The following is a 17,773-nucleotide window of genomic DNA, read 5'->3' on the forward strand; positions in this document are numbered from 1 at the left end:
CGGGATTGTGGGGGTGGGGATTCAGAGGTGATAGGTCACAGGTTAGGACCTCCAGGTAGAAGATCCCAGTGTTGGACTGCAGTCCAATCAGAAAATAATGTCAACAAATGGCTATCGGAAATACAAACTTCTGCTGCTTCTCTGTTCCAAATCTGAGTGAAAGGACAGGAGTGTTTGATGAGGACAGTGTAGAGGGAGCTTTACTCTGTATCTAACCCCGTGCTGTACCTGTCCTGGGAGTGTTTGATGGAGGACAGTGTAGAGGGAGCTTTACTCTGTATCTAACCCTGTGCTGTACCTGTCCTGGGAGTGTTTGATGGGGACAGTGTAGAGGGAGCTTTACTCTGTATCTAACCCCGTGCTGTACCTGTCCTGGGATTGTTTGATGGGGGAACAGTGTAGAGGGAGCTTTACTCTGTATCTAACCCCGTGCTGTACCTGTCCTGGGAGTGTTTGACGGGGGAACAGTGTAGAGGGAGCTTTACTCTGTATCTAACCCCGTGCTGTACTTGTCATTGGAGTGTTTGAAGGGGACAGTGTAGAGGGAGCTTTACTCTGTATCTAACCCCGTGCTGTACCTTTCCTGGGAGTGTTTGATGGGGGACAGTGCAGAGGGAGCTTTACTCTGTATCTAACCCTGTGCTGTACCTGTCCTGGGAGTGTTTGATGGGGGGGACAGTGTAGAGGGAGCTTTACTCTGTATCTAACCCCGTGCTGTACCTTTCCTGAGAGTGTTTGATGGGGGACCCCTGCAATTTGCACAGAAATTCTCATGTCTCCTATCATTTATTTGGTGAAAGCTGTGGAATAATGAGAAGACTGTGAGATTCCCTGTGCAAGATCTGCTTTCCATTGATACAGTCTGAATGTGAATTCTGACTTGAAGCCAGCAATGGCGAGGGTTTAATATTATCTCACATTGCCCCCTACTGATTGTTTCGATAATAAGTACCCAGACTGTCACTGGAGTTCGGAGCTGATTGTCCAGCGAGGAATTCTGTTGCCTTGAGTCAGCCGCTCATAACGGAATCCAGTGGAATGCAGAACAGAAGTGTTCTATTCTGGGTAGCTGTCATACTCAAGGCAGTATGCTGGAGATGCAATGCTATCCCAGTGTGTCATGTGGACACAGTTGGCCAGCTTAACTACACCCGTGACACTCTCCCTGTTCTCTGTTTCATTCCTATAAAAGAGACTGTGTCACTCTTTACCTGATTGTATCACCCCTCCCAGCGAGTGTGTGTGTATTTACTGGGGAATCCCCGGGGAGTGTGTCAGTATTTACAGGGGAATCCCCGGGGAGTGTGTCAGGATTTACAGGGGGTCCCAGGGGAGTGTGTCAGTATTTACAGGGGAATCCCCAGCGAGTGTGTCAGTATTTACAGGGGGTCCCCGCGGGGAGTGTGTCAGCATTTACAGGGGGATCCCCGGACAGTGTGTCAGTATTTACGGAGGGATAGCCGGAGAGTGTGTCAGTATTTACAGGGGGTCCCCGGGGGGAGTGTGTCAGTATTTACAGGGGAATCCCCAGTGAGTGTGTCAGTATTTACAGGGGGTCCCCGGGGGGAGTGTGTCAGTATTTACAGGGGGATCGCTGGGTGTGTGTTAGTATTTACAGGGGGGATCGCTGGGAGCGTGTTAGTATTTACAGGAGGGATTGCTGGGTGTGTGTTAGTATTTACAGGGGGGATCACTGGGTGTGTGTTAGTATTTACAGGGGGGGATCGCTGGGTGTGTGTTAGTATTTACAGGGGGGATCACTGGGTGTGTGTTAGTATTTATAGGGGGCAATCGCTGGGTGTGTGTTAGTATTTACAGGGGGGAATCGCCGAGTGTGTGTTGGTATTTACAGGGGGGATCGCTGGGTGTGTGTTGGTATTGACAGGGGGGGATCGCTGGGTGTGTGTTGGTATTTACAGGGGAATCGCTGGGTGTGTGTTAGTATTTACAGGGGGGAATCGCTGGGTGTGTGTTAGTATTTACAGGAGGGATCGCTGGGTGTGTGTTAGTATTTACAGGGGGGGATCGCTGGGTATGTGTTAGTATTTACAGGGGAATTGCTGGGTGTGTGTTAGTATTTACAGGGGGATCGCTGGGTGTGAGTTAGTATTTACAGGGGGGGATCACTGGGTGTGTGTTAGTATTTACAGGGGGGGATCGCTGGGTGTGTGTTAGTATTTACAGGGGGGGATCGCTGGGTATGTGTTAGTATTTACAGGGGGGGATCACTGGGTATGTGTTAGTATTTACGGGGGGGATCGCTGGGTGTGTGTTAGTATTTACAGGGGGGGATCGCTGGGTGTGTGTTAGTATTTACAGGGGGGGATCGCTGGGTGTGTGTTAGTATTTACAGGAGGGATCGCTGGGTGTGTGTTAGTATTTACAGGGGGGGATCGCTGGGTGTGTGTTAGTATTTACAGGGGGATCGCTGGGTGTGTGTTAGTATTTACAGGGGGGGATCGCTGGGTATGTGTTAGTATTTACAGGGGAATTGCTGGGTGTGTGTTAGTATTTACAGGGGGATCGCTGGGTGTGAGTTAGTATTTACAGGGGGGGATCACTGGGTGTGTGTTAGTATTTACAGGGGGGGATCGCTGGGTGTGTGTTAGTATTTACAGGGGGATCACTGGGTGTGTGTTAGTATTTACAGGGGGGGATCGCTGGGTGTGTGTTAGTATTTACAGGGGGGGATCACTGGGTATGTGTTAGTATTTACGGGGGGGATCGCTGGGTGTGTGTTAGTATTTACAGGGGGGATCGCTGGGTGTGTGTTAGTATTTACAGGGGGGGATCGCTGGGTGTGTGTTAGTATTTACAGGAGGGATCGCTGGGTGTGTGTTAGTATTTACGGGGGGGATCGCTGGGTGTGTGTTAGTATTTACAGGGGGATCGCTGGGTGTGTGTTAGTATTTACGGGGGGGGAACGCTGGGTGTGTGTTAGTATTTACAGGGGGGGATCGCTGGGTGTGTGTTAGTATTTACAGGGGGGGATCGCTGGGTGTGTGTTAGTATTTACAGGGGGATCGCTGGGTGTGTGTTAGTATTTACAGGGGGGGGAACGCTGGGTGTGTGTTAGTATTTACAGGGGGATCGCTGGGTGTGTGTTAGTATTTACAGGGGGATCGCTGGGTGTGTGTTAGTATTTCCAGGGTGGATCGCTGGGTGTGTGTTGGTATTTCCAGGGTGGATCGCTGGGTGTGTGTTAGTATTTACAGGGGGATCGCTGGGTGTGTGTTAGTATTTACAGGGGGGGATCGCTGGGTGGGTGTTAGTATTTACAGGGGGGGATCGCTGGGTGTGTGTTAGTATTTACAGGGGGATCGCTGAGCGTGTGTTAGTATTTACAGGGGGGGATCGCTGGGTGTGTGTTAGTATTTACAGGGGGATCGCTGGGTGTGTGTTAGTATTTCCAGGGTGGATCGCTGGGTGTGTGTTAGTATTTCCAGGGTGGATCGCTGAGCGTGTGTTAGTATTTACAGGGGGGGATCGCTGGGTGTGTGTTAGTATTTACAGGGGGATCGCTGGGTGTGTGTTAGTATTTACAGGGTGGATCGCTGGGTGTGTGTTAGTATTTACAGGGGGGGATCGCTGGGTGTGTGTTAGTATTTACAGGGGGAACGCTGGGTGTGTGTTAGTATTTCCAGGGTGGATCGCTGGGTGTGTGTTAGTATTTACAGGGGGGGATCGCTGGGTGTGTGTTAGTATTTACAGGGGGGGATCGCTGGGTGTGTGTTAGTATTTACAGGGGGATCGCTGAGCGTGTGTTAGTATTTACAGGGGGGGATCGCTGGGTGTGTGTTAGTATTTACAGGGGGATCGCTGGGTGTGTGTTAGTATTTCCAGGGTGGATCGCTGGGTGTGTGTTAGTATTTACAGGGGGGGATCGCTGGGTGTGTGTTAGTATTTACAGGGGGATCGCTGAGCGTGTGTTAGTATTTACAGGGGGGGATCGCTGGGTGTGTGTTAGTATTTACAGGGGGGAATCGCTGGGTGTGAGTTAGTATTTACAGGGGGGAATCGCTGGGTGTGAGTTAGTATTTACAGGGGGGGATCGCTGGGTGTGTGTCAGTATTTACAGGGGGGGATCGCTGGGTGTGTGTTAGTATTTACAGGGGGGGATCGCTGGGTGTGTGTTAGTATTTACAGGGGGGGATCGCTGGGTGTGTGTTAGTATTTACAGGGGGGGATCGCTGGGTGTGTGTTAGTATTTACAGGGGGGGATCGCTGGGTGTGTGTTAGTATTTACAGGGGGGGATCGCTGGGTGTGTGTTAGTATTTACAGGGGGGGATCGCTGGGTGTGTGTTAGTATTTACAGGGGGGATCGCTGGGTGTGTGTTAGTATTTACAGGGGGGGATCGCTGGGTGTGTGTTAGTATTTACAGGGGGGGATCGCTGGGTGTGTGTTAGTATTTACAGGGGGATCACTGGGTGTGTGTTTGTATTTACAGGGGGATCGCTGGGTGTGTGTTAGTATTTACAGGGGGATCGCTGGGTGTGTGTTAGTATTTACAGGGGGATCGCTGGGTGTGTGTTAGTATTTACAGGGGGGGATCGCTGGGTGTGTGTTAGTATTTACAGGGGGGGATCGCTGGGTGTGTGTTAGTATTTACAGGGGGGGGATCGCTGGGTGTGTGTTAGTATTTACAGGGGGGGATCGCTGGGTGTGTGTTAGTATTTACAGGGGGGGATCGCCGGGTGTGAGTTAGTATTTACAGGGGGGGATCGCTGGGTGTGTGTTAGTATTTACAGGGGGGGATTGCTGGGTGTGTGTTAGTATTTACAGGGGGGGATCGCTGGGTGTGAGTTAGTATTTACAGGGGGGGATCGCTGGGTGTGTGTTAGTATTTACAGGGGGGGATCGCTGGGTGTGTGTTAGTATTTACAGGGGGGGATCGCTGGGTGTGTGTTAGTATTTACAGGGGGGGATCGCTGGGTGTGTGTTAGTATTTACAGGGGGGGATCGCTGGGTGTGTGTTAGTATTTACAGGGGGGGATCGCTGGGTGTGTGTTAGTATTTACAGGGGGGGATTGCTGGGTGTGTGTTAGTATTTACAGGGGGGATCGCTGGGTGTGTGTTAGCATTTACAGGGGGGATCGCTGGGTGTGTGTTTGTATTTACAGGGGGGATCGCTGGGTGTGTGTTAGTATTTACAGGGGGGGATTGCTGGGTGTGTGTTAGTATTTACAGGGGAATCGCTGGGTGTGTGTTAGTATTTACAGGAGGGATTGCTGGGTGTGTGTTAGTATTTACAGGGGGGGATCGCTGGGTGTGTGTTAGTATTTACAGGGGGATCGCTGGGTGTGTGTTAGTATTTACAGGGGGATCGCTGGGTGTGTGTTAGTATTTACAGGGGAATCGCTGGGTGTGTGTTAGTATTTACAGGGGAATCGCCGGGTGTGTGTTGGTATTTACAGGGGGGATTGCTGGGTGTGTGTTGGTATTTACAGGGGGATCGCTGGGTGTGTTTTAGTATTTACAGGGGGGAATCGCTGGGTGTGTGTTAGTATTTACAGGGGGATCGCTGGGTGTGTGTTAGTATTTACAGGGGGATCACTGGGTGTGTGTTAGTATTTACAGGGGGATCACTGGGTGTGTGTTAGTATTTACAGGGGGATCGCTAGGTGTGTGTTAGTATTTACAGGGGGGGATCGCTGGGTGTGTGTTAGTATTTACAGGAGGGATCGCTGGGTGTGTGTTAGTATTTACAGGAGGGATCGCTGGGTGTGTGTTAGTATTTACAGGGGAATCGCTGGGTGTGTGTTAGTATTTACAGGGGGGGATCGCTGGGTGTGTGTTAGTATTTATAGGGGGGGATCGCTGGGTGCGTGTTAGTATTTACAGGGGGGGGAACGCTGGGTGTGTGTTAGTATTTACAGGGGGGGATCACTGGGTGTGTGTTAGTATTTACAGGGGGATCGCTGGGTGTGTGTTAGTATTTACAGGGGGGGGAACGCTGGGTGTGTGTTAGTATTTACAGGGGGGGGAACGCTGGGTGTGTGTTAGTATTTACAGGGGGGGATCACTGGGTGTGTGTTAGTATTTACAGGGGGATCGCTGGGTGTGTGTTAGAATTTACAGGGGGATCGCTGGGTGTGTGTTAGTATTTACAGGGGGGGATCGCTGGGTGTGTGTTAGTATTTACAGGGGGGGATCGCTGGGTGTGTGTTAGTATTTACAGGAGGGATTGCTGGGTGTGTGTTAGTATTTACAGGGGGGGATCGCTGGGTGTGTGTTAGTATTTACAGGGGGATCACTGGGTGTGTGTTAGTACTTACAGGGGGATCGCTGGGTGTGTGTTAGTATTTACAGGGGAATCGCTGGGTGTGTGTTAGTATTTACAGGGGAATCGCCGGGTGTGTGTTGGTATTTACAGGGGGGATTGCTGGGTGTGTGTTGGTATTTACAGGGGGATCGCTGGGTGTGTGTTAGTATTTACAGGGGGATCACTGGGTGTGTGTTAGTATTTACAGGGGGATCACTGGGTGTGTGTTAGTATTTACAGGGGGATCGCTAGGTGTGTGTTAGTATTTACAGGGGGGGATCGCTGGGTGTGTGTTAGTATTTACAGGAGGGATCGCTGGGTGTGTGTTAGTATTTACAGGAGGGATCGCTGGGTGTGTGTTAGTATTTACAGGGGAATCGCTGGGTGTGTGTTAGTATTTACAGGGGGGGATCGCTGGGTGTGTGTTAGTATTTATAGGGGGGGATCGCTGGGTGCGTGTTAGTATTTACGGGGGGGGAACGCTGGGTGTGTGTTAGTATTTACAGGGGGATCGCTGGGTGTGTGTTAGTATTTACAGGGGGGGGAACGCTGGGTGTGTGTTAGTATTTACAGGGGGGGGAACGCTGGGTGTGTGTTAGTATTTACAGGGGGATCGCTGGGTGTGTGTTAGTATTTACAGGGGGGGATCGCTGGGTGTGTGTTAGTATTTACAGGGGGGGATCACTGGGTGTGTGTTAGTATTTACAGGGGGATCGCTGGGTGTGTGTTAGTATTTACAGGGGGAGATCGCTGGGTGTGTGTTAGAATTTACAGGGGGATCGCTGGGTGTGTGTTAGTATTTACAGGGGGGGATCGCTGGGTGTGTGTTAGTATTTACAGGGGGGGATCGCTGGGTGTGTGTTAGTATTTACAGGAGGGATTGCTGGGTGTGTGTTAGTATTTACAGGGGGGGATCGCTGGGTGTGTGTTAGTATTTACAGGGGGATCACTGGGTGTGTGTTAGTACTTACAGGGGGATCGCTGGGTGTGTGTTAGTATTTACAGGGGAATCGCTGGGTGTGTGTTAGTATTTACAGGGGAATCGCCGGGTGTGTGTTGGTATTTACAGGGGGGATTGCTGGGTGTGTGTTGGTATTTACAGGGGGATCGCTGGGTGTGTGTTAGTATTTACAGGGGGATCACTGGGTGTGTGTTAGTATTTACAGGGGGATCACTGGGTGTGTGTTAGTATTTACAGGGGGGGATCGCTGGGTGTGTGTTAGTATTTACAGGGGGGGATCGCTGGGTGTGTGTTAGTATTTACAGGGGGGGATCGCCGGGTGTGAGTTAGTATTTACAGGGGGGGATCGCTGGGTGTGTGTTAGTATTTACAGGGGGGGATTGCTGGGTGTGTGTTAGTATTTACAGGGGGGGATCGCTGGGTGTGAGTTAGTATTTACAGGGGGGGATCGCTGGGTGTGTGTTAGTATTTACAGGGGGGGATCGCTGGGTGTGTGTTAGTATTTACAGGGGGGGATCGCTGGGTGTGTGTTAGTATTTACAGGGGGGGATCGCTGGGTGTGTGTTAGTATTTACAGGGGGGGATCGCTGGGTGTGTGTTAGTATTTACAGGGGGGGATCGCTGGGTGTGTGTTAGTATTTACAGGGGGGGATTGCTGGGTGTGTGTTAGTATTTACAGGGGGGATCGCTGGGTGTGTGTTAGCATTTACAGGGGGGATCGCTGGGTGTGTGTTTGTATTTACAGGGGGGATCGCTGGGTGTGTGTTAGTATTTACAGGGGGGGATTGCTGGGTGTGTGTTAGTATTTACAGGGGAATCGCTGGGTGTGTGTTAGTATTTACAGGAGGGATTGCTGGGTGTGTGTTAGTATTTACAGGGGGGGATCGCTGGGTGTGTGTTAGTATTTACAGGGGGATCGCTGGGTGTGTGTTAGTATTTACAGGGGGATCGCTGGGTGTGTGTTAGTATTTACAGGGGAATCGCTGGGTGTGTGTTAGTATTTACAGGGGAATCGCCGGGTGTGTGTTGGTATTTACAGGGGGGATTGCTGGGTGTGTGTTGGTATTTACAGGGGGATCGCTGGGTGTGTGTTAGTATTTACAGGGGGGAATCGCTGGGTGTGTGTTAGTATTTACAGGGGGATCGCTGGGTGTGTGTTAGTATTTACAGGGGGATCACTGGGTGTGTGTTAGTATTTACAGGGGGATCACTGGGTGTGTGTTAGTATTTACAGGGGGATCGCTAGGTGTGTGTTAGTATTTACAGGGGGGGATCGCTGGGTGTGTGTTAGTATTTACAGGAGGGATCGCTGGGTGTGTGTTAGTATTTACAGGAGGGATCGCTGGGTGTGTGTTAGTATTTACAGGGGAATCGCTGGGTGTGTGTTAGTATTTACAGGGGGGGATCGCTGGGTGTGTGTTAGTATTTATAGGGGGGGATCGCTGGGTGCGTGTTAGTATTTACAGGGGGGGGAACGCTGGGTGTGTGTTAGTATTTACAGGGGGGGATCACTGGGTGTGTGTTAGTATTTACAGGGGGATCGCTGGGTGTGTGTTAGTATTTACAGGGGGGGGAACGCTGGGTGTGTGTTAGTATTTACAGGGGGGGGAACGCTGGGTGTGTGTTAGTATTTACAGGGGGGGATCACTGGGTGTGTGTTAGTATTTACAGGGGGATCGCTGGGTGTGTGTTAGAATTTACAGGGGGATCGCTGGGTGTGTGTTAGTATTTACAGGGGGGGATCGCTGGGTGTGTGTTAGTATTTACAGGGGGGGATCGCTGGGTGTGTGTTAGTATTTACAGGAGGGATTGCTGGGTGTGTGTTAGTATTTACAGGGGGGGATCGCTGGGTGTGTGTTAGTATTTACAGGGGGATCACTGGGTGTGTGTTAGTACTTACAGGGGGATCGCTGGGTGTGTGTTAGTATTTACAGGGGAATCGCTGGGTGTGTGTTAGTATTTACAGGGGAATCGCCGGGTGTGTGTTGGTATTTACAGGGGGGATTGCTGGGTGTGTGTTGGTATTTACAGGGGGATCGCTGGGTGTGTGTTAGTATTTACAGGGGGATCACTGGGTGTGTGTTAGTATTTACAGGGGGATCACTGGGTGTGTGTTAGTATTTACAGGGGGATCGCTAGGTGTGTGTTAGTATTTACAGGGGGGGATCGCTGGGTGTGTGTTAGTATTTACAGGAGGGATCGCTGGGTGTGTGTTAGTATTTACAGGAGGGATCGCTGGGTGTGTGTTAGTATTTACAGGGGAATCGCTGGGTGTGTGTTAGTATTTACAGGGGGGGATCGCTGGGTGTGTGTTAGTATTTATAGGGGGGGATCGCTGGGTGCGTGTTAGTATTTACGGGGGGGGAACGCTGGGTGTGTGTTAGTATTTACAGGGGGATCGCTGGGTGTGTGTTAGTATTTACAGGGGGGGGAACGCTGGGTGTGTGTTAGTATTTACAGGGGGGGGAACGCTGGGTGTGTGTTAGTATTTACAGGGGGATCGCTGGGTGTGTGTTAGTATTTACAGGGGGGGATCGCTGGGTGTGTGTTAGTATTTACAGGGGGGGATCACTGGGTGTGTGTTAGTATTTACAGGGGGATCGCTGGGTGTGTGTTAGTATTTACAGGGGGGGATCGCTGGGTGTGTGTTAGAATTTACAGGGGGATCGCTGGGTGTGTGTTAGTATTTACAGGGGGGGATCGCTGGGTGTGTGTTAGTATTTACAGGGGGGGATCGCTGGGTGTGTGTTAGTATTTACAGGAGGGATTGCTGGGTGTGTGTTAGTATTTACAGGGGGGGATCGCTGGGTGTGTGTTAGTATTTACAGGGGGATCACTGGGTGTGTGTTAGTACTTACAGGGGGATCGCTGGGTGTGTGTTAGTATTTACAGGGGAATCGCTGGGTGTGTGTTAGTATTTACAGGGGAATCGCCGGGTGTGTGTTGGTATTTACAGGGGGGATTGCTGGGTGTGTGTTGGTATTTACAGGGGGATCGCTGGGTGTGTGTTAGTATTTACAGGGGGATCACTGGGTGTGTGTTAGTATTTACAGGGGGATCACTGGGTGTGTGTTAGTATTTACAGGGGGATCGCTAGGTGTGTGTTAGTATTTACAGGGGGGGATCGCTGGGTGTGTGTTAGTATTTACAGGAGGGATCGCTGGGTGTGTGTTAGTATTTACAGGAGGGATCGCTGGGTGTGTGTTAGTATTTACAGGGGAATCGCTGGGTGTGTGTTAGTATTTACAGGGGGGGATCGCTGGGTGTGTGTTAGTATTTATAGGGGGGGATCGCTGGGTGCGTGTTAGTATTTACGGGGGGGGAACGCTGGGTGTGTGTTAGTATTTACAGGGGGATCGCTGGGTGTGTGTTAGTATTTACAGGGGGGGAACGCTGGGTGTGTGTTAGTATTTACAGGGGGGGGAACGCTGGGTGTGTGTTAGTATTTACAGGGGGATCGCTGGGTGTGTGTTAGTATTTACAGGGGGGGATCGCTGGGTGTGTGTTAGTATTTACAGGGGGGGATCACTGGGTGTGTGTTAGTATTTACAGGGGGATCGCTGGGTGTGTGTTAGTATTTACAGGGGGGGATCGCTGGGTGTGTGTTAGTATTTACAGGGGGATCGCTGGGTGTGTGTTAGTATTTACAGGGGGGGATCGCTGGGTGTGTGTTAGTATTTACAGGGGGGGATCGCTGGGTGTGTGTTAGTATTTACAGGGGGGGATCGCTGGGTGTGTGTTAGTATTTACAGGGTGTCCCCCCCCCACCCTGTCTGCGATGATTCCTGTGGATGGGCAGAATGGGAAAATCTCCCCCCTCAGGGTGTCCACAGAAACTTGCCAACTATTTATCCAAAAAGCCTTTCTCGACACTGAGTGACACTAACCTCCTGTCTGCAGTAATGATTTAAACTCTGCTCTGTCTTTCCACAGATTTGGATTTCAGTGTGTCAGGAATGTTTGGCCCTCCGTATCTGTCTTCAACGCACACACCTCCAAAGAAAGAGGGCAGCTCGATGGAACTGGCCCTCGCTCCCCCCGAGAAAGAGATCGCAGTGCTGAAGGAAGAGTACGTTTAGTTAACTGGTGCATCTCTCCATCTTTGCATTTTGTTGTCCAGCTCCCAAGCTCTGGAATAGTTACTTTCGATAGTCACTGAGTGCCAACATGCAGGTTAAAGTTAAAGTTTATTCATTAGTGTCACGAGTAAGCTGATATTCACACTGCAATGAAGTTACTGTGAAAATCCCCTAGTCGCCACACCCCGGCGCCTGTTCGGGTTACACTGAGGGAGAATTTAGCACGGCCAATGCGCCCTAACCAGCACGGCTTTCAGACCGTGGGAGGAAACCGGAGCACCCGGAGGAAACCCACGCAGACACGGGGGGGGGATCGTGCAGACTCCGCACAGACAGTGACCCAAGCCGGGAATCGAACCCGGGTCCCTGCCACAGCAAGCAGCCAGGAAGGCAAATGGTATGTTGGCCCTCGTTGCAGTGGGACTTGAGTACAGGAGCAAGGATGTCTCACTGCAGCTGTACAGGGCCTTGGTGAGACCACAGCTGGAGTATCGTGCGCAGTTTTGGTCTCCTTATCAAATAAATGATATACTTGCCAGAGAGGGAGTGCAATGAAGGTTCACCAGGTGGATTCCTGGGATGGCAGGACTGTCATACGAGGAGAGATTGGATCGAGTGGGCCTGTATTCAATGGAATTTAGAAGAATGAGGGGGATCTATCTAATTGAAAAGACTAAAATTCTGACACAGCTGGACGGACTGGATGCAGGAATGTTGGTTCTTCTGGCTGGGGGGAACCTCAGTCTCGGGATACGGGGGGAGCCGTTTAGCACTGAGATAAGGAGGAACCTCTTCATTCTGAGGTGAACCGTGGAATTCTCTACCACAGAAAGCTGTGGAGACCAAATCACGGAATATCTCGGCGTAGTGGTTAGCACCGCTGCCTCACAGTGCTAGGGACCCGGGTTCGATTCCCGGCTCGGGTCACTGGCTGTGTGGAGTCTGCACATTGTCCCCGTGTCTGCGTGGGTTTCCTCCAGGTGCTCCGGTTTCCTCCCACAGTCCAAAGATACACGGGTTAGGTTGATTGGCCATACTAGATTGCCTTTTAGTTACTCGTGGGGTAAATACTTGGGGTTACGGGGATAGGACCTGGGTGGAATTGTTGTTGCTGCAGCTTTGATGGGCCGAATGACCTCCTTCTGCGCTGTCAGGATTCAATGATTCTATGAAAGAAATAGATAGACTTCTAGACTCTAAAGGGAATGGGGTGAGTATGGGAGTGTGGTATTAGGATAGAGGGTCAGCCATGATCATAGCAAATGGCGGAGCAGGCTTGAAGGGCTGAATGGCCTACACCTGCTCCTTCAAAGTTTCTACGTTCCAATTTCTCTGCATTTTACCTCGCTCAAGACATTCCCTAAAATCTGCCTTTTTGATCAAGTTTTTGGTCACCTTATCCTAATGTCTCCTCCTTGGCCTCCTTGTGAACTTGTGACTAATTTACCCTCCTGAAGCAGCTTGAACTGTTTTACTTTGTCAAAGGTTCTATATAAATGCAAGGGGAGGACACGGTGGCACAGTGGTTAGCACTGCTACCTCAGAGAGCCAGGGACCCGGGTTCAATTCCGGCCTCGGGTCACTGTCTGTGCGGAGTCTGCACATTCTCCCCGTGTCTGCATGGGTTTCCTCCGGGTGCTGCCGTTTCCTCCCACAGTCTGAAAGGTGTGCAGATTAAGTGGATTGGCCATGGTAAATTGTCCCTTAGTGTCCAAAGATGTGCAGGTTAGGTGGATTAGAGAGTAAATATGTGGATTTATGGGGATAGGATGAGGGAGACAGCCTGTGTGAGATGCTCTGTCAGAGAGTTGGTGCAGATGCAATGGCCCAAATTCATTTTTATTCACCCGTGGGACATGGGCATCACCGGCTGGGCCAGCATTTATTGTCCATCCCTAGTTACCCTTGGAGGGCAGTTGAGAATCAACCACATTGCTGTGGCTCTGGAGTCACATGTAGGCCAGACTGGGTAAGGACGGCAGATTTCCTTCCCTAAAGGACATTAGTGAAGCGGATGGATTTTTCCAACAATCAACAATGGTTTCATGGTCATCAGTAGATTCTTAATTCCAGATTTTTTTTATTGAATTCAAATTCCACCATCTGCCGTGGTGGGATTCGAACCCGGGTCCCCAGATGTTTCTGGATTAATAGTCCAGCGATAATACCACTAGGTCATCACCTCCCCTTATGGCCCCCTTCTGCACTGTAGGGAGTCTATGATTCTACGTTGTTCATAGAATCCCTTCAGTGCAAAAGAAGGCCTTTTGGCCCATCGAGTCTACACCTAGAACAATCCCACCCAGGTCCTATCCCTGTAAACCCACATATTTACCCTGCTAATCTCCCTGACACTAAAGAGCAATTTAGCATGGCCAATCAACCTAACTCTTTGGACTGTGGGAGAAAACCCACGTAGACATGGGAAGAACGTGCACAGACAGTGACCCGAGGCCGGGAATCGAACCCGGGTCCCTGACGCTGTGAGGCAGCAGTACTAACCCACTGTGCCGCTATGCCGCCCATTGATGTGGTCGGGTGAAGGGAAGGGAATAGCGTCAATCGAAGGGGAAACAGCAGAGCTGGAGATGAATAAAGCCAAGTTAGACAGATCTCACCAACAATTGTGTCACCCCCGGTGGAATTATACGGACTAATCTGCTGGTGGGAGTTCCTGACCCTGCCACAAAGTCTGACGGACTCTTGAACGACTCGCCGCACTGTCCGGCCCCCCTGGGGCTAATCGTGATCCAAGCTCCTTGTGGTGACTGTGACCATGGCAACCACCAAGCCTTTGGTCTGACTGACTGAGTGCAATCTCTCCCGACAGGTTGACTCACCCCAGCTCCGCTCCCCCTGCCGGGGAGGCGATCGACGAGAGCCCCTCGCTCCCTCTGGTACTGTCGCCACCTCCCGACCCCGTCCACGAGCCGAGCAAATCGGAGGCCCGGCCTGCTGAAGCTACATCCAACCTGACCCTCAATGCCATTGTCCAGAGCTCCAACCTCTCGGTGAAGAAAGGTAGGATGGAAAGGGACCGGAGTTTTGGTTTAGCAGAATGGTGTGGTCGTGCCGTGCCGTGAGGGGGGAGCGGGGCAGGGAAGGAGCAGGATTTCCACTCTTCCGGAGTTGGATCCCATTTCTGGAGAAACCTGTTGGGGAGGTGGACCTGAGCCCTAAGTGTGTGTGTGTGTGTGTGTGTGTGTGTGTGTGTGTGTGTGTGTGTGTGTGTGTGTGTGTGTGTGTGTGTGTGTGTGTGTGCCGCGTGTGTGTGGCAGTGTGAAGAGGGCAGAAGGCTGGGCTATGTCATATAATCAGAGTGATTTGGATCATGTATCCTGCTTAGTTATACAGAGTGTGTGTGGGGAGTGGGGTGTATTCATTGTGTTTAGTGTGCGTACTCATCTGTATATTCAGTATATGCATGTGTGCAGCATTGCGTGTGTGCAGCATTGCACGTGTGCAGCATTGCGTGTATGAAGCATTATGCGTGTGCGGCATTGCATGTATGAGGCATTATGCGTGTGCAGCATTGCATGTATGAGGCATTATGCGTGCGCAGCATTGCGCGTGTGCAGCATTGCATGTATGAGGCATTATGCGTGTGCAGCATTGCATGTACGAGGCATTATGCGTGTGCAGCATTACGTATGTGAAGCATTGCATGTATGAGGCATTATGCGTGTGCAACATTGCGCATGTGAAGCATTGCGTGTGTGCAGCATTGCGTGTATGAGGCATTGCGCGTGTGCAGCATTGCGCGTGTGCAGCATTGCGTGTATGAAGCATTATGCGTGTGCAGCATTGCACGTGTGAAGCATTGCGTGTGTGCAGCATTGCGTGTGCAGCATTGCGCGTGTGCAGCATTGCGTGTATGAGGCATTGCGCGTGTGCAGCATTGCGCGTGTGCAGCATTGCGTGTATGAAGCATTATGCGTGTGCAGCATTGCGCGTGTGAAGCATTGCGCGTGTGCAGCATTGTGTGTATGAGGCATTGCGCGTGTGCAGCATTGCGTGTATGAAGCATTATGCGTGTGCAGCATTGTGTGTGCGCAGCATTGCACGTGTGAAAAGCTTTGCACATGTGAAGCACTGTGCATGTTTAGAGTGTGTATTGTGGGGATCCTCGAGAACTCCAGTGAGCACTAACATCCTCAGCAGAAATGGCTACAATAAAATGAATCCTGGTTTCTTTCTCTATTTCAGTAAAGAAAGTGGCTCCGACAAGACCAACCTTCCCTCCACCCCAGCAGCCAAAGGCCAGCCTGCCCTGGACATCGAACCCTGTGTGTGCCTCCTTAACACTCCCAGTGGACGAAAAGGGCCTCATCACTCGAAGAGCCACTGCAGGCGCCATTCGAGCCCCAGCCATGCCCCCTCCTCCTGTTCCTACCCCCCACATCCACCAACGCGCTGCCAGCTTGGATTCGCCCTATCCCCTCCAGGAAAATCCCGAGGCCTCGGTCAAAGGCCCTCAGCTCTACCAGCCTCGCTGCTGCCAAGTGGGGTGGAATGAACAGCCACAGCCACGGCCCAGAACTCGGGTTTTTTCCACCAGTGAGGCACTGCGTCCAAGCCGGAATCCGGAAGTGAATGGATCTTCCTCTGCGGAACAGTGTGGTACGTAAGGAAACTCGGAAGCATTAATGTCTTGTCAAGGTTGGTAAGGTTAAGGGAAACAGGTGATACATGTTCATTGACATTGAGCACGTATAAATAGGAGACAGCTGGGACACTGGGCTGAGTGGGAGCAGAGTAGTGAGATGGAGCAAATCAATAAACTCTCTCAGTAAAGCTCTGGCTCCTTGTTTCCGTTCCACCAATCAGCCTGGCTCCTCTTAACAATGAGGAACAGTGAGGCAGGGTGAAGAGTGGGGCGAGGGAAGAGAGTGTAGTACACTTCAGGAAGTGTGTACTGTCTGAAGTGGTACACGCCCCTCTCTACCTCAACGGGGATGAAGTAGAAATGGTCAAGAGCTTCAAATGTCCAGATCACCAACAACTTGTCCTGGTCCCCCCCGTCTTGACACTATAGTTAAGGAAGCCCAGCAATGCCTCTACTTTCTCAGAAGGCTAAGAAAATTTGGTATATCCACGACGCCTCTCACCAACTTTCCCAGATGCACCATAGAAAGCATTCTTTCTGGTTGTATCACAGCTTGGTATGGGCTCCTGCTCTGACCAACGCTGCAAAGAACTACAAAGGTTGTGAACATAGTCCCGTCCACCACCCAAACCAGCCTCCCATCCACTGACTCCGACTGCACTTGATTTGATTGGATTTGATTTATTATTGTCACATGTATTGGGATACAGTGAAAGGTATTGTTCTTGCGCGCTGTACAGACAAAAGATACTGTTGACTCTTTGTCAGTTTTGCTGGATCGTGTTTTGTTTAGTACCTTGCGGGATGTTCCTCTACATTGAACCCAGTATATAAATGCACGTTGCGTCCATGTTGCATTGATGTTGCCTGAGGGGGGTGGGCAGGGGGAGGTGGTGACAAAAACCTACAATAAAAGAGGCCATTCGGCCCACCTGGTAAATGCCAGTGTTTATGCTCCACACCAGCCCCTGCACGCGCCTCCTGCACCCACACGCCCCGCACCCCCCCCCCCACCCCCCCGACCCAATGGCCTCCTTCATCTCACCCCCATCAGAACATCTCCATTCCTTAAGATAAAAGCAAAATGCTGCAGATGCTGGAATCTGAAACAAAAACAGAAAATGCTGGAAAATCTCAGCGGGTCTGACAGCGTCTGTGGACAGAGAGAGAATAGAGCCAGCGTTTCGAGTCTGGGTGACCCTTCATCAGAGCTAAAAGCAAAGGAAACATCTCTTCTGATTGTCTTTGCTCTCAGCTCAGATGAAGGGTCATCCAGACTTGAAACGTTAGCTCTATTCTCTCTCCGTGGATGTGCTCAGACCCACTGAGATTTTCCAGCATTTTCTGTTCTTGTTCTTCTTTTTCTTCCTTCCTTATCCAGCTTTCTCCTTAAATCCATCAACACAATTGCTCTCAGCCATTCCCCCTGATAGTGAATTCTATACTCTCACCGTTCAGTTTCTCCTGAATTCCCGACTAGATTTATTCATAACTATCATATGTAAGAACCCTAGCTCTGATCTCCCCAAGACTGGAAACATCTCCACCCCCCTCACCTAACCCCTCGAACCTCGCCACAATTATAAAGACTGCGGTTAAGGCTACCCCCACAACCTTCTCTTTTGCAGAGGAATAGATTTCCAGCCTGTTCAATCTTACCCCAGTAAGAAGTCTCACGACACCAGGTTAAAGTCCAACAGGTTTATTTGGTAGCACAAACCACAAGCTTTCAGAGCACTGCCCCTTCATCAGGTGAGTGGGAGCTCTGTTCACAAACAGGGCAATGTGCCCCAGTCCAACGCCGGCAACTCCACATCAATCTTACCCCCTCAGTGCTGGCAAGATCATCCTAAATCTTTGTGG

The 17,773-nt window shown here is 50.8% G+C and overlaps 1 protein-coding gene across 1 annotated transcript in view; it reads left to right on the plus strand.

Moving 5' to 3' along the window:
• The window catches only part of LOC145361655 (SH3 domain-binding protein 1-like), a 56,736-nt gene that overhangs the window by 34,926 nt on the left and 4,037 nt on the right, over positions 1-17,773 (plus strand). Inside the window, exons 16-18 of the mRNA XM_080217537.1 lie at positions 11,159-11,294; positions 14,135-14,325; positions 15,511-15,924. Of these exons, the coding sequence (XP_080073663.1) occupies positions 11,159-11,294; positions 14,135-14,325; positions 15,511-15,924 (741 nt within the window). The remainder of the gene's footprint in view (positions 1-11,158; positions 11,295-14,134; positions 14,326-15,510; positions 15,925-17,773) is intronic.

The sequence above is a fragment of the Carcharhinus amblyrhynchos genome, chromosome 35 (assembly GCF_965287045.1).
Source record: "Carcharhinus amblyrhynchos chromosome 35, sCarAmb.v2.hapA, whole genome shotgun sequence".
NCBI classification, from domain to species: domain Eukaryota; kingdom Metazoa; phylum Chordata; class Chondrichthyes; order Carcharhiniformes; family Carcharhinidae; genus Carcharhinus; species Carcharhinus amblyrhynchos.